Source organism: Hydra viridissima, unplaced genomic scaffold, assembly GCF_058129835.1.
Source record: "Hydra viridissima isolate aposymbiotic clone 2 unplaced genomic scaffold, HvirCarnegie_v1 scaffold_2, whole genome shotgun sequence".
Taxonomy (NCBI): domain Eukaryota; kingdom Metazoa; phylum Cnidaria; class Hydrozoa; order Anthoathecata; family Hydridae; genus Hydra; species Hydra viridissima.
This window is the reverse complement of record NW_028324301.1, coordinates 734,566-749,043: the sequence shown is the minus strand read 5'-3', so window position 1 is coordinate 749,043 and position 14,478 is coordinate 734,566. Positions and strand designations below refer to the sequence as shown.

General features: G+C 26.4%; 1 protein-coding gene across 2 annotated transcripts; it reads right to left on the bottom strand.

Moving 5' to 3' along the window:
* Positions 1-1,999: 1,999 nt before the first annotated feature.
* On the bottom strand, positions 2,000-14,221 carry LOC145189177 (dual 3',5'-cyclic-AMP and -GMP phosphodiesterase 11-like). Of its 2 annotated transcripts, XM_090077829.1 has the most exons (24): positions 14,096-14,216; positions 13,031-14,012; positions 11,118-11,204; positions 10,498-10,572; positions 10,301-10,390; positions 10,045-10,182; positions 9,872-9,951; positions 8,654-8,720; positions 8,532-8,579; positions 8,367-8,442; positions 8,209-8,276; positions 7,699-7,791; positions 7,529-7,579; positions 7,226-7,372; positions 7,017-7,124; positions 6,824-6,936; positions 6,651-6,738; positions 6,480-6,580; positions 6,203-6,280; positions 6,068-6,131; positions 3,697-3,771; positions 3,222-3,305; positions 2,541-2,703; positions 2,000-2,306 (listed from the first exon to the last, which is right to left on the bottom strand). In XM_090077829.1, exons 2-23 carry the CDS (start codon positions 13,850-13,852, stop codon positions 2,554-2,556), a joined length of 2,703 nt encoding a protein of 900 aa, XP_089933955.1. In that variant the 5' UTR covers positions 13,853-14,012; positions 14,096-14,216; the 3' UTR covers positions 2,000-2,306; positions 2,541-2,553. The 2 variants fall into 2 exon arrangements, with proteins under 2 accessions (XP_089933955.1, XP_089933954.1); XM_090077828.1 differs by having other exon boundaries at positions 2,559-2,703; positions 13,031-14,221.
* Between the last annotated feature and the right edge of the window lie 257 nt (positions 14,222-14,478).

Here is a 14,478-nt window from a genome sequence, read left to right as displayed (position 1 = left end):
TAATACTTCTACAAGGACCACTGCAAGTGGTCCTTGTAGAAGTATTATCACTACCACTAATTTGACAGTCTTCAAAAGTGGCTAATTTCTCTATACTGCCAGCACTATTACCAGAAACAGAAGATTGGATACTACCGTCATATTTTTGCTTCGTTGAGCTAGTGGAAAGGGCATCTGATGTTTTAGAAGTAGTTGTAATTCCAACATCAAATAATGTTTGCGTTCCTTTTTGTAGAGCCGCTTTTTTTACTTTACTGATTTTTAACTTTGATGCACCAGATGGAAACGTGCGTTTCATTTTTATTTTTTTAAATACTTTCGTCTAATAGATATATTTATACATATATATATATATATATATATATATACATATATATATATATATATACATATATATATATATATATATATATATATATATATATATATATATATATATATATATATATATATATATACACACACACACACACACGATTAAATAATTAATACAAAATTTATATATATAATTAATCACAAAAACTAATTAAATTTATATTAGTTAAGTTAAATATAATATAATAGTTAGGTAATATAAAATAAAAAAATTAAATTTATTTTTATTATACTATAAATTAAATTGTACAATCAAGCAAATCGCCTGTAAAAAAATTAATCCAAATACGCCATTTTTAAAATAAGATTTGAACACATGATAACTTTTCCCGCTAAATTCAAGATAAGCAAGTAGATAAGATTTAAACAAAAGCTCTTCCGCAGGGATCTTCTATGAATTACGCAACGCTAAATTTATTTTTAAAAAAATTATTAGATCTCAAGCTCATTTTTGAGGCAATTTTCATTAAACTTAATGAGCTATTTTTATTTTTTATGTAAGTTAAAGCTCTTGATGGGGAAAAAGAGAAGGAAAAAAAAACCCGGAATGTTATTGCCGCTGTTGGGGGCCCCTATAGGGTCCGGGGCCCCGAGCAATTTGCTCGGGTGACTCACGCTCTGCACGCCCCTGCTATGGTATAATGTAAACTGCATTAAACGTTAATCATTATTAGTAGTATATTTAACAACACTATCCTCGTTTTGTAAACAAGCGAAGTTAAATTGGGTAAGTAATTTTTAAACACGTGTTACTTTTAATTACAATTGGCAGAGTAAACTAAGGTAAGAATAAAAGGTTTACTTTCAAATGTAATTAGACTTTTAAAGAAAAATCTAAATTACCTTTTTTTAAAATTTTAATTTATAGAGAGTTTAGTACACTGCATTAATATACAAAAACTGAGAAAATCTCTTTGAAAATTTTTAAAATATACTTTTCCCAAAAAATAACTCTTTTATTTTTCGCCTGATAATTGGGGGGAAAGTGAATTTGTTCAGTTTTTCGTTGGTTTTTTTTTTAGTTAGAAAAATGTTTGTTTGTTCAGTTTTTTTAGTTAGAAAAGACATTTTTATTTGCGTTTTAATTTGTCCATTTTAAGTTAACTTAGCCGCGCTCTCTTAATGAACACATGTGAGCAATCAGCACTTTCACAATTTTTTCTTGTTGTTTTGCGCTCATAACTTTCTTTCGGGATCAAACTCAATTTTAAAGAATCTTTATCGTCATTAGACTTTCTTCAGAGATACCTTTTCTAAGTGAAAACTTAATTTTAGTTTCGATTTTTTGAATTTGTTTTTTTTTTTTTAAGAGAGAAACCTTTTATTTAGGTTGAGAATTTTGAAGTTTGTTAAATTACAAATAGATTTCTAGAAATAATTTTTACTTCTTTAGAGCAGAAAATTCTCTGCAATCCGGTTCCTGTTCATCACTAACCACCATTTATAGAGACAAATACTGTCGTGTAAACTTGAAATATTTCTCGATTATTCAAATGAATTGGTTGTGATCTAAAAAACCTCAACCTTAACAAAAACGATGAATTAACAAAAAGTTTTTCATTCAAGATTCTGCTTCTTCAACGACTCTTGTTCCAGTTGTTAAAAGAGAGAAAAAGAATAACAGTTTGTACACTAAAAATGATATATATACATAAGTTATTTACAATTACAATAAAGCTAAAAATAGGTTTTAAAAAAATTCACATCAACATGAAGTGCTTTTCTAAACGTTTAATTCCAAACTTTAATTTCTTTAACAATCTAAATTGATCAGGTTTTAGTTCGGCACATCTGCTATCTACAGTGTTTTGTAAAAACAAAGAAAAACCACGGAGATGGCTGCATCTTCTGTGATCGGCTTCTTCGCATAAATAGTAATTTTGATTAAATAAATCATCTCGTTTTCCGAAGTTTTATGTTGAACGGGTGCTCTAAGAGAACAATTTCATAAACATGATTTTTGATAATGCGAAGAATTTGTATGAAAAGCGTATAAATGACTGAAAAACAATCGTTAAATTAGCTCTTAAAAAACATGTTAATCTGGCTGTTGTTGTTGTCAAACAAGATTATTAGAGAGTTAGTCATTAAGTTCTCGCAGAATTTTCGAACAATTAGAGCGAGATTACAAATTTGCTCAGGATTAGTGTAGGGTTAGTGTGTACCTCTCAAACTAAACTAACTTTTACTCTCTTCGACTTCAGCCAACTCTTTAGCTTGCGCGGCACATCTTGCCTCGTACTCTGCGTCTAACTGCATCCAATGCTTCTTGTTATTTAAACAAGCAACTAAAAACGATTTGAATTTTGAGTATTGCATAGCCAGGTGCTAAAAAAGAAAACAACGCGATAAAATTTTTTAAGGTTTGAGTGAAACGTAAGAAAAACGCATTAAGAAACCTTAAAAATTTAGAATCCGGTTAGAGAGTTGAGTGATGGTCAAAAGTATCAGATATGATGTGAGGCGAAAAAAAAAATTAAACGTGAGCGATAAAAAAAAATTTAGAAATAATCAACTTTATCGCTCAGAAATGATCACGCCTCATTCCTAAGCTTTAAGAGCTTCATTCGAAACGCTAAAAAACTTGAATTTCTCATAACTTTGAATGCTTTGCATATTTCATCAGTAGTTGAAATGTATATTTTGCATGTAATTGGAGATAAACGAAAAAAATAAACGAAAATAACGGAGATAAATTGAGAGATTTCTTGCTTGTCATCTACAGACTGTGATTCACACAAAAAAATAAACGAAAATTTCTTTCGCCAACGCCTATAAACTTATAAACATTTAAAAACAGAAAACAAAGCAAAACAAAAAAAAAAAACTAAAAAAAAATAACATACGCTATAAATTGGTAAGCAAATACCGTCAACAAAACCAACTTGCATTTTGGGTAGTTTGTCTTTTTTAGCACGATCCATCATTTCCTAAATTCAAAATTCAGCAACAAATATATTCCATCTTAAACTGATAAAATAACAAATACAAACCATGAGGGTAAAAAAAATAAATAATAATAATCATGGTTATGCAATTTAAAACATTAACCTGAAATAAATTTCTATTAATGATTTCCCCAGTACTCATAAGTTACCATAATTGTTCACCCTGGTGGGTCAGTAATTAAACCCATCAATGAATAATTTTTAGCAACTTAAAGCTGTTTTTTGAAACAACTTAAGAAATGGTGATTAAATGATTTCTCAAAATATTTTGAAAATATTTACTTTTCTTAATCAAGAAAATATGAATTTTCCACAGGAAAATGTTACTTTATATATTTGTACAAGATCACAAAATCATAAAAGATCAACATACAATAGGAGTTTGCTTCAACTCTTTCTGCTCAAGATCTCCTTGTTGAAAAAACTCCTCTGCAACCAAGTGTGCAACCTAGTAAAAGACATTAAATACAATTTGCAGCAAAATAAGTAGCACCTCAGATTACATTGGCTCTTATACTGAATTGATTATACAAATTGTTCTAGGCAAGATACATAGTAGAGTTTGTCATACTTTTTTGTTCTTCCAGATTAAAAGATAAAAACCCTCTATTCTAAAAACTTGCAAATATACATTAATTTACTAAAAGCTTTGGTCTACAATTGATTTATCACTTTATCTTGTATATAGATATACTTTTACATATATATATATATATATATATATATATATATATATATATATATATATATATATATATATATATATATATATATATATATATATATATATATATATATATATATATCAGTGTGTGTGTGTGTATATATATATATTCATTTACATATATATTCATTTATATATAAATATATTTATTTTTATTTGTTTATATATTTATTTATGTATATGGATATTATTTATATATATGTTTATTACATATATATATACTCTAATAACTTACTATTTATTATTAAACATTTAATTACTATTACATATGGAAGGTTTAGGATCTTAGATCTCACAATATTAAAAAAAAAAGCTTTCCTTTTGTTGTTTTTTCTTTTTGTTGTTTTTTTTTTTTTAATTTAAACCAAAACAACAAGTTTACTTTTCTTTAATTTTTGTCATGTGACTCGAAATAAAAAAATGTTTTAACCAATATGTGGAGATTTTATCTGTGTTACCCTCTTAAAAACTTTTTTTTGTGTGGTATCAAACTTTGCTTGCTGCTTCTGTAAACTGTTTAACTCGTTCAATAGACTAACCATGAGAAGGCCAATTTAAAACACTTATATAATCAAATGTATTCTGTTTTACATCTTCAGTTGTGGGAAATAGTCCAATCTAACTTCTGCTTTGAACCTTCTTTCTTTAGTTTTAATCAGTTTTCTGTGTTCCTTTAGATCAGTTAATCCAATTTGATACGGACCTGTAATTCCTTTATTTTAGCTCTTTGTCCAAGTATAAAACAGAACTTTTTCTTTTTTTTTTTTTTTTTGTTTTTTTTCCCCGAAAGTGGTCAATATATGCATCATTATTACATTCTGACAAACAATTTTTCTCTTAACAAGTAATAATTTGGCAATTATAATTCAAGATATTAAAAAATTTTGTCAAGTTTAGCTACAAATCTATTTTTATCTTTGAAGCTTGCTCTTCCCCTGGAAACCAGTGGCTACACTCCATTCATCCACTAATATTTCAGTAATATAATGCTCTATATGTTACAGGATACACAAACAAAGGATGGGTGTTACTCCACTTATTAATCAATTTTGAGCACATTTGTTCATTAAGTATTTGATTGGATGGTTTCTTTTGTTTTCAGTGTTTGATTTCCAGTTTTTGTTTCTTGTAAAATCAGACTGTATCTGAGATCTCATAGCATAGGTGACTCTATGACAAAAGATTTTTTCAAGGACCTATAAAACCAGAAACCTTTGATCCACTTTTCTTTCTGGTTCTTGATGATACTGACTGTGCCATAATTAAATACTGAACTTGATGATTTGCAAAACTTAAGTGTTAATGTTGTTTTATCAAAGAAATATTTTTTCACAACTAGACATAGTAAAAGTCAAATGATTATTTTATTTATTATGTATAGTTGCATTTACGAAATAAAACAGTTAAACAGTAATAGCAATATAATATGCGTGGTTATTAAGTAACATTCATTTCATTTGTTCAATTTAAGTTAGAAATATATGTTCACATGTTTTATATTTATCAAGGGTTTTTTTAAATATTTTAAAAAGTCATTTAGCATGATACACCATAGCACACAGGCAGCCCAACTATGACCTGTTTAATTCATTCTGAATAAGGTTTGTACTCAGGCTGACTCAATATAAGCTGTGAGCAGGTGTGTTGCAGCATAACCTTTAAGGCATAGTTAATGGTAATAGATTGTTTTCACAATTTTAGAATATTCTGACCTGCCTACTTTTTTGGAAAACAAAAGGACAGAATTATCTAAATAATTATTTAAAAATGTCATCAATATCTGATTTAAGTCTTATATTAAAAAAATATATTTAAATGATGAAACATGTAAATATTACATTTTAATTGTAAAAGACTTAGAAAAAAAACAAGTCTAGTATGTAAAGTGCTAAATACCTTTTGTAGATTTCTTGTGGCAAAAAGTTTTATTTTAAAAAACACTTCACATTGTATTAAAGAAGACATGTTTTTTACAAACCATCTTCATATTAACATTAAAATTTAGGAGTAAAATAAATACCCGTTGTTGTATAGGCCACGGCTTGCATATTGCAGAAACATCACATGCTGTCATAATCATTGATCTAAAAAGCCAAGTTTTTATCAATATTTTCTTAAACCATAATTTTTTAACATCTTAAGGTGAAAGACAAACCTCATTAGTGATCGATTATTGTCATTATTCCAATCATAGGTAGAATTTTTCACAATTTCAAAATATTCTTGACGTTTGCTAAATATTAAAACTTCATATTTAACAATTGAATTAAGAATAGTAATCAAGAAGTTTTCAGAAAACTTTATAAGATCATTTTAAAAATACAAAATAAACTGTATGTAATCTTTATGCACTATATTGTTAAAGCCCTTTTTATTAATTCGTTTAAAAATGATTTAAATAAAATAATTTTATCCATCAATTTTAAAAATACCTAAAATAAAGTGCAAGGTCTGTTGATAAAATAGCATGTTCCAAATAATTGATAACAACATTATATTCATCTGGGAGAAGTTTGTTGAAGATTTCATTTCCCTGAAAAAATGCTCATTGACAAGATTTGTTTATTGAGCAGCTATAAGTATAGAATTGTAAAAAAACCTACTGAACTATGTAAGATCATGATGCAGTGATCAAAGTGATGATGCTCCATCACTGAAGTTCCATAAAGTTGAGATAATGGCGATGCACTCCTAAAATTCAACAAACCAAAAAAAAAAAAAAAATGCATATTGATTCAAACTGAACTCATATGCATCACAACTAATTCTCACTCACTTAACTTGGAAGTTGTTGTTGGTGCCTCGATGATCCAAATCATGACATAGACATCCTACTAGCAAAGCTAACTTTTCTTCATCAGTAAAATTATACTTGAAATCAGAGTTTTCCTAAAAGTAGTTTCAAAATTATATAATGCAGTTAAAAAAAAAAGCTAAATGTTGTTAAAAGAAGCATCATAAAAATGAACCTTCAGCATCAGAAACATTGTTTGTGTTACATTAAATGCATGCCGCCAATTATGGTAAATCACTTTTCTATAATTTTTTTTAACAGACAAAATCCAGTTGCACAAAACCTACAAAAAAAAACAGTAATTAAAATGATAATTACCATTCTTAAAGAAAGACTTTTTAAATATTATAGGAGGTTACATTTAAATAAAAATGAAAGGAGCACCTGATAATCTATTTTAAATCGAGATATCAGCCTTAAATCTTGAAACATACGAAGTACAGCTAAACAAGTTTCACGATCAGACAATGCTGCATCATCAAATGTTAGCTCACGCAGGCGAAATGTTTTCGATGAAGGTACAATCTCTTTCTAAAAGTTCAGTTGAAAAATTGTTAAAAGAACAAAACTTTTCAATCCATCAAAACACTTAATAAAGGGGGGTTTCTAAGAAATGTTTTATGATACAGTTAAAAAATACATTACAACTTGATTTACAAAGGATACTTAAATTATTCAAAATTTTACCATGAGGCTTGTTCCTTCAACATCTGTAGCAGTGGCATGATATGATAAAATCTGTTTTAAAAATGTATGACTACAATGTAAAATGAGTTGTTTTTTTTTTTTTTAAAGAAAAAAAAAAGAAAAAAATTGAAACAAAATGAAATAAAAAACTGTTAGAAAATCTTCCGTACATCTAAAGCAATTTTTTGTCTCGCCATGGCTCGTAAGCATTCTTCATATATTGATGTATTATGGATTGCCATGCCACAAAAAATTGCAAAAGCCTAAAATTATAATTAGTCACTTAAGGTAATTTAACTTACATAATTAACATATTTACCCTAAACTAGCAAGATCTTTTGTGTGAGAAGTAATTTATAGGTAAATTACAAGACCTTTTTTACTTTATTTTAAATGTTCTCCATATAATAATCATAAAAAATTTTCCCTTGGAGCCTGGCTTAAAAATGCCAGCCATTACTATTTTAACTCAAGCATCCAATTAAAAAAAAAAAAATCTAAAAAGAAAGTGTCTATTGCTCTAATTTCCTATAAAATATCCAAAATGGTAAATATGTTCTATTTTTCAAGTCTATAAGCATGACCATTATCAGATTTATTGTGATGCTCATTATTTTCATCAATTTTGCTAAAAATTAAAGACAAAGTAATATGCTGCAAATCATTGAAAATATTACTACCTCAAATAGATTTTCATCATTCTGGTTAAATGGTTTCCCATCCATTTTGTTGAGCAGCTGGACAACTCCTAAGTTACAACCATATAAATGAACAAAAAGAAACAAGGGGAAAAAAATAAGAAAATATTTTGATTAATTTTTTTTTATTAATGTCCAACCTATAATGTCGCCTTTGCTATTTTTTATAGACATGCAAAGTATAGTTTTAGTTTTAAAACCAGATCCACCATCAACCTAAAAAAATTCCAAAGTTTTTTTGAGCAATTTTCATTTTAAATTATTTCTTAAGTAGGTAAAAGATTGATTGTCATATATCAACTTACTGAAGGATCAAATCTAGGATCAGCATATGCATCTGGTATATTTAAGGTCTAAATTGTAAAGAACAGTTTTTAGATCATTCTTTCCTAATAAAGCAATAAATAAAGTCACAACAAAAATGTACCTCCCCCGTTGTAGCAACATATCCAGTAATACCAATGTTAATAGGAAAACGAACTTCTGACAAACCACTATAAACAATAATAATAATAAAAACAATAATAATAATAATAACAATAATAATAATAATAATAATGATAATAATAATAATAATAATAATAATAATAATAATAATAATAATAATAATAATAATAATAATAATAATAACAATAATAATAATAATAATAATAATAATAATAATAATAATAATAATAATAATAATAATAATAATAATAATAATAATAATAATAATAATAATAATAACAATAATAATAATAATAATAGTAATAATAATAATAATAATAACAATAATAATAATAATAATAATAACAATAATAATAATAATAATAATAATAATAATAATAATAATAATAATAATAACAATAATAATAATGATAATAATAGAAATAAAAGTAATAATAATAACAATATAATTATATTAATAATAATAATAATAATAATAATAATAATAATAATAATAATAATAATAATAATAATAATAATAACAATAATAATAATAATAAGAATAATATTAATAACAATAATAATAATAATAATAATAATAATAATAATAATAATAATAATAATAATAATAATAATAATAATAATAATAATAATAATAATAACAACAATAATAATAATAATAATAATAATAATAATAATAATAATAATAATAATAATAATAACAATAATAATAATAATAAAAATAATAATAATAATAGCAATAAAAGAAACAATAATAACAAAATAATAATAATAACAATAACAATAATAGTAATAATAATAACAATAACAATAATAATAGTAATAGTAATAATAATAATAACAAAAATAATAATAATAATAATAATAATAATAATAATAATAATAATAATAATAATAATAATAAGAATAAGAATAATAAGAATAAGAATAATAAGAATAAGAATAATAAGAATAAGAATAATAAGAATAAGAAGAAGAAGAAGAAGAATAAAATAAGAAGAAAAAGTAGAATGATTTATGCATACAAGCATTAATGCATGTATGCATACATACATACATTACATTACATTACATACATACATACATACATACATACATACATACATACATACATACATACATACATACATACATACATACATACATACATACATACATACATGTTTAAAAAAAAGTCTTGAGAAAAATGTATATATACCATGACTGTTTTCTTCTAAGTTCTCCATCTTCATCAATATAATCTTTAGCTTCCAAATCAAATGCTTGTGAAAATAATGCCTGATTTAAAATTTAAATGGATTTATTTTTTAACAAATTTTTTTTCTGTTAATACTTTTTAAATTTATTTAAGATTTTTTATTTTTTTTTAACCTTTGAGGAAGGATCAACCAAGAGAACTGAGCAACGCTCACATTGTAGCAAAGATTGAGTGTTCAACATGATCTTATGCACAACATCATGAAGTGTACTCTGTTCTTCAAATATAACTCTTGCAAGATCAAGAAGTACCTGAGAACATTAAAAAAATTAGCTTAAAGTGGCAAACAGTATTAGATCAACATCGGCACTGAACTCATTGTCAAAATTTTAAAATGGTAAAACATAATACCCTTAATACTTAGCTTACTAAGTTTCTTTTCATTTCAATCTGGAACTGCTCAAATAATTGAGCATTAGAGATACCCAGTCCACAAAACACCAAGTACTTTTGAAAAATCTAAAGAAAAAAAAAAAGAAAAAACAATAATAAAAGTAAAAAGGGAAGAAAAAAAACAAACAAAAAAGCAACAGAAAAATGAAAATAACTTTATATTTTTTAAAGACCTTTTCATCTTCTTCAGTAAATGCATGACTGCTGCGAACACCACTTTTGTTAATAACTTGAGCAACTGCAATAATCTACAAAAGTTTGCAAAACTCATAACTTTGCAAACAAAAAAAACAGATAAAATCATCATCATCATCATCATCATCATCATCATCATCATCATCATCATCATCATCATCATCATCATCATCATCATCATCATCATCATCATCATCATCATCATCATCATCATCATCATCATCATCATCATCATCATCATCATCATCATCATCATCATCATCATCATCATCATCATCATCATCATCATCATCATCATCATCATCATCATCATCATCATCATCATCATCATCATCATCATCATCATCATCATCATCATCATCATCATCATCATCATCATCATCATCATCACCATGGTGTTCACTTAAGATAATGAGGATAACCTTGCTTTTATTACACTCTGAGCATTATTAAATTAACTACATACAGTATACTGCAAAATACCTTTTCGTTGTCCTACAAAAAAAAATCAAACAATTTTATATACAAATACAATAGCAAAAAGTAAACTGATAAAGGTAAATAATAAATTTAAAAAAATAATAAGAATTTGCTATACATCAACTGTAGTAATGATAGGCATGCAAAGAATACTTCGAGTATGATAGCCTGTTTTCTTATCTATTTCTTGATTGAATCGTGGATCCTGGAAAAAACAAAGAGGTGTTAAATGTTTATGAAAAAAAATTTTAAACTTAATTATTAGTTTATATTTTAAAATAAATGTTTACTTTTTTCATCAGTATTATTAGTTTAGCATAGTATATGGTAAATAGTATTTACAAATACACACTGTTCAGCCCTTTCTAAAAATATCTTTTTGTTGCAGAAGAGGGGGAAAACTAATATTATTTATTCATTACTAAGTTTTTATTTTTATTTTTATTCTTTTATCTTAGTTTGATTTTTTCAATTTATGTATTTATTCAACAATTCAGAATGAAAATTCTCAGTTTATATAATTATAAAAATAGCACTATCTAATTTTTTTGATTTCTTTTCACCTATTTAACACAATGAGCAACAACTAAGTACAATTGAAATTTGAAATCATGCCTTGGATCATGCAATCTTTTTAATTAGAATTTTTAGTGTCATTTATCGCGTGAGTCAGAATTCTGCAATCAAATAAACTATTCTTACTCTATCTTAAAACTAATAAGTTTAAACAAAAGTGTATTTGAAATTGAAACTAATCTTAATAAAAAATATATAATAGCTATTATTTATTTTATCAATTCTAAACAATTGATATCAAAACAAAACACACAATGGTAGTAAGACTCAAATGGGAGAAAACAAATTTTAAGTTTATATATGGATAGCCCATTAGAATAGGCCTTATAACAAGTGTGAAAATGTAGGAATTTATCACCTGCCATCTTCTTAATAAATTCCTACTTACTTTAAAAAACAAACTTTGAGGTCAAGTTGAAATTTCTTTAAAACAATTTTTGTGTCATTCTGCAAAAATAAAGTTGGGAAAAACAAAAAAAAAAAGCCTGCGGAAGGGATAAAATATTTCCTAGCTCTTAAAAGTACTGGCATGGGTATTGAAACTTAATACATAGTACATTTGAACTTTTAATAAATAATTATTTCCCATGGATAATATGCAATAATACTATGCTAGAAAAATTTTTCAAAACTCAATATCTAAAGACTTTTACAACCAATATTCAATGTTGATACAATATTTATAAATTATTCATTAAAGAGAATTTTTCAATTATTCTAAAATTAGAATAAATTGCTAAATGTTGCCATATCATTAAAATCAGAATGTTTGCCAAAGACTTCTTGTTTTTGGTTTATTTTTTGTTGATATCCTAATCAAGGACAACATTCCACTTCATCCAATGATGAATAAAAAAGAGTGGGGTATCTAGCTAAAAACATATATAAAAAAATATTCCTAAAGTTAGCAGCTTTGGTTCTTTTTTACTAACAAACATAAGTTAGTTCAATGCAGCTCTTGCATTAAACAATTGATTTAAAAGGTTATTAAGCACTGAATAAGCTTTTAAACAAATCCACCTCTGCAGTCACTTCCTAGAGCTTTTATCAAGTTACCTTGGCTGTGAAAGTAATTTTCTTTACCAGTTTTCAAGCATCTTACTTGGAAACTGGTAAAGAAAGTAGTATCTGAAATAGTTTTATCACTTTTGCAAATTTATTGCTTCTAAACTAACAACTGAATGTTGATTTCAATCATCTTTTCCTGGTGTTTGTTTTATGTTTGCTTTGACTAAACTTAAAAAACTAGAGGCCACAACTTAGGACAATAATTTATTTTTATCATAATTAAGTAAAAAATTAGGAAGGTGATCTGCATGAATTGTTTAATATATTAGAATGTAAATATGATAAAAGGCAAACTCCAATAAAAAAAATATTTCAAAAACTATTCAAAAGAAAAATATAAAATATTTCTTTATTGGATTTAAAAAGAAAACACACAAAGATACTTACAGCATATGCATCAGGAATGTTAAGTGTTTCCCCATGTTTTGCAACATAACCAATAATTCCGGTACCCCATGGAACTACAATTTCTTGCTTTGCTTTCATATCCTCAACACAAGAATCTGCATTTACATCATAAACCTGCGAGACTAATAGCTTTGGGCCATGGCCATAATCTTGAACAAGAAAAAGTGAACATCTATCTCCATCAGTAAGGATGCTAACATTTTGTAAAATTTTATGACATAAGCTATTAATTTCTAAATCATTTGCAATATCTTTTACAAGCTCCATTAATAATGCTTGTTCATCTAAAATTCTTAACTCTCTAAGTTCTTCTTTAGATTTCCTTTGACGTGATGGCCGAGATATAGACCTTTCAAATCTTAAAAAACTAGGAACTCCATCAACATGGTTAAGTATAGGCTTTAGAAAACCTTTTTCAAAATCTACAGACGAAATTTTTCGAGCTGGAGTGCAGTTTCCTGAGGCAATATTAGTTGATGAGGAGGCACTTTGCATCATAAATGAAGTTGGAAGAGGTGATGAAGTTCTACTTTGAGTTGGTTGCCTACTGCTTTTTGGCATGATAAATTTATCAAGCATTAACTTGTGAGCTTTTCGAGAGAAATAGGATGTAACAAAATCTTCATTACGATCAAGCCATGCTTCTACTCTCTCTTCTGAAAGTTCATCATCATCATTATCATTATCATCATCATCCTCATCCTCATCGTCATCATCTTCATTAAAACTTAGCCCGAATTTTTCCAAACCTTCTTCACTTCCATTTTGATTATTACTATCGTTATCATCATATGTTTCCATTATTAGATAAAAAAAAGTACCTTGTTCTGCAATCAAGGAAAAAAAAGCAAACGATCGTAAACAATGTGCAAAAATAAGAAAATACAGATCATAACCGCAGTTCAACTTTCATAGCGGTGCGAAACAGCTTCCCGATTATGAATGATCCAACTATTGTGAACTATACAAAAGATAAAGCTTATTTTACACTACGCAATAATTTTTGTTTCTGTAATGTTAAGACTCTTTGAAAGAGCTATTTACCGATTTTTACTGATACTTTTATTAACAATTGCACAATGTTAAAGATATGCTCCAATTGTTTTCCAGCAGTGTATAGTTAATGATTAGCTATATTTTTGTCTCAAGCGCATATGCACTTAGAGATATATCATATTATAGTCTCTTTGATCTTAACTTAAAAGGAGTTTGGTGAAGAATCTGAAATAGAATAAGACACCTTAAAAGGAATAAGAAAATTTTATTTCTCAATATTGCCTTAAAAACACGCGTTATTGAATGGAAAATATAAAAGTATTCGTAAAAATGATATACTTAATTGCTGATTTAAGTTCTCCAGGCATACATATTTAATGAGTTCAACAAACATCTGCGGACCGCAATATTGTAACGTCAGAATAACTTTT

Excerpts from the sequence above, each read along its gene's own strand:
- LOC145189177 (XM_090077828.1), bottom strand. The coding sequence starts at position 13,852 with ATGGAAACATATGATGATAACGATAGTAATAATCAAAATGGAAGTGAA. Across the intron at positions 6,739-6,823 it reads AACAACAACTTCCAAGTTAA|GAGTGCATCGCCATTATCTC; the intron begins GTGAGTGAGAAT and ends GTTGAATTTTAG. Across the intron at positions 6,132-6,202 it reads AATAATCGATCACTAATGAG|ATCAATGATTATGACAGCAT; the intron begins GTTTGTCTTTCA and ends TTGGCTTTTTAG.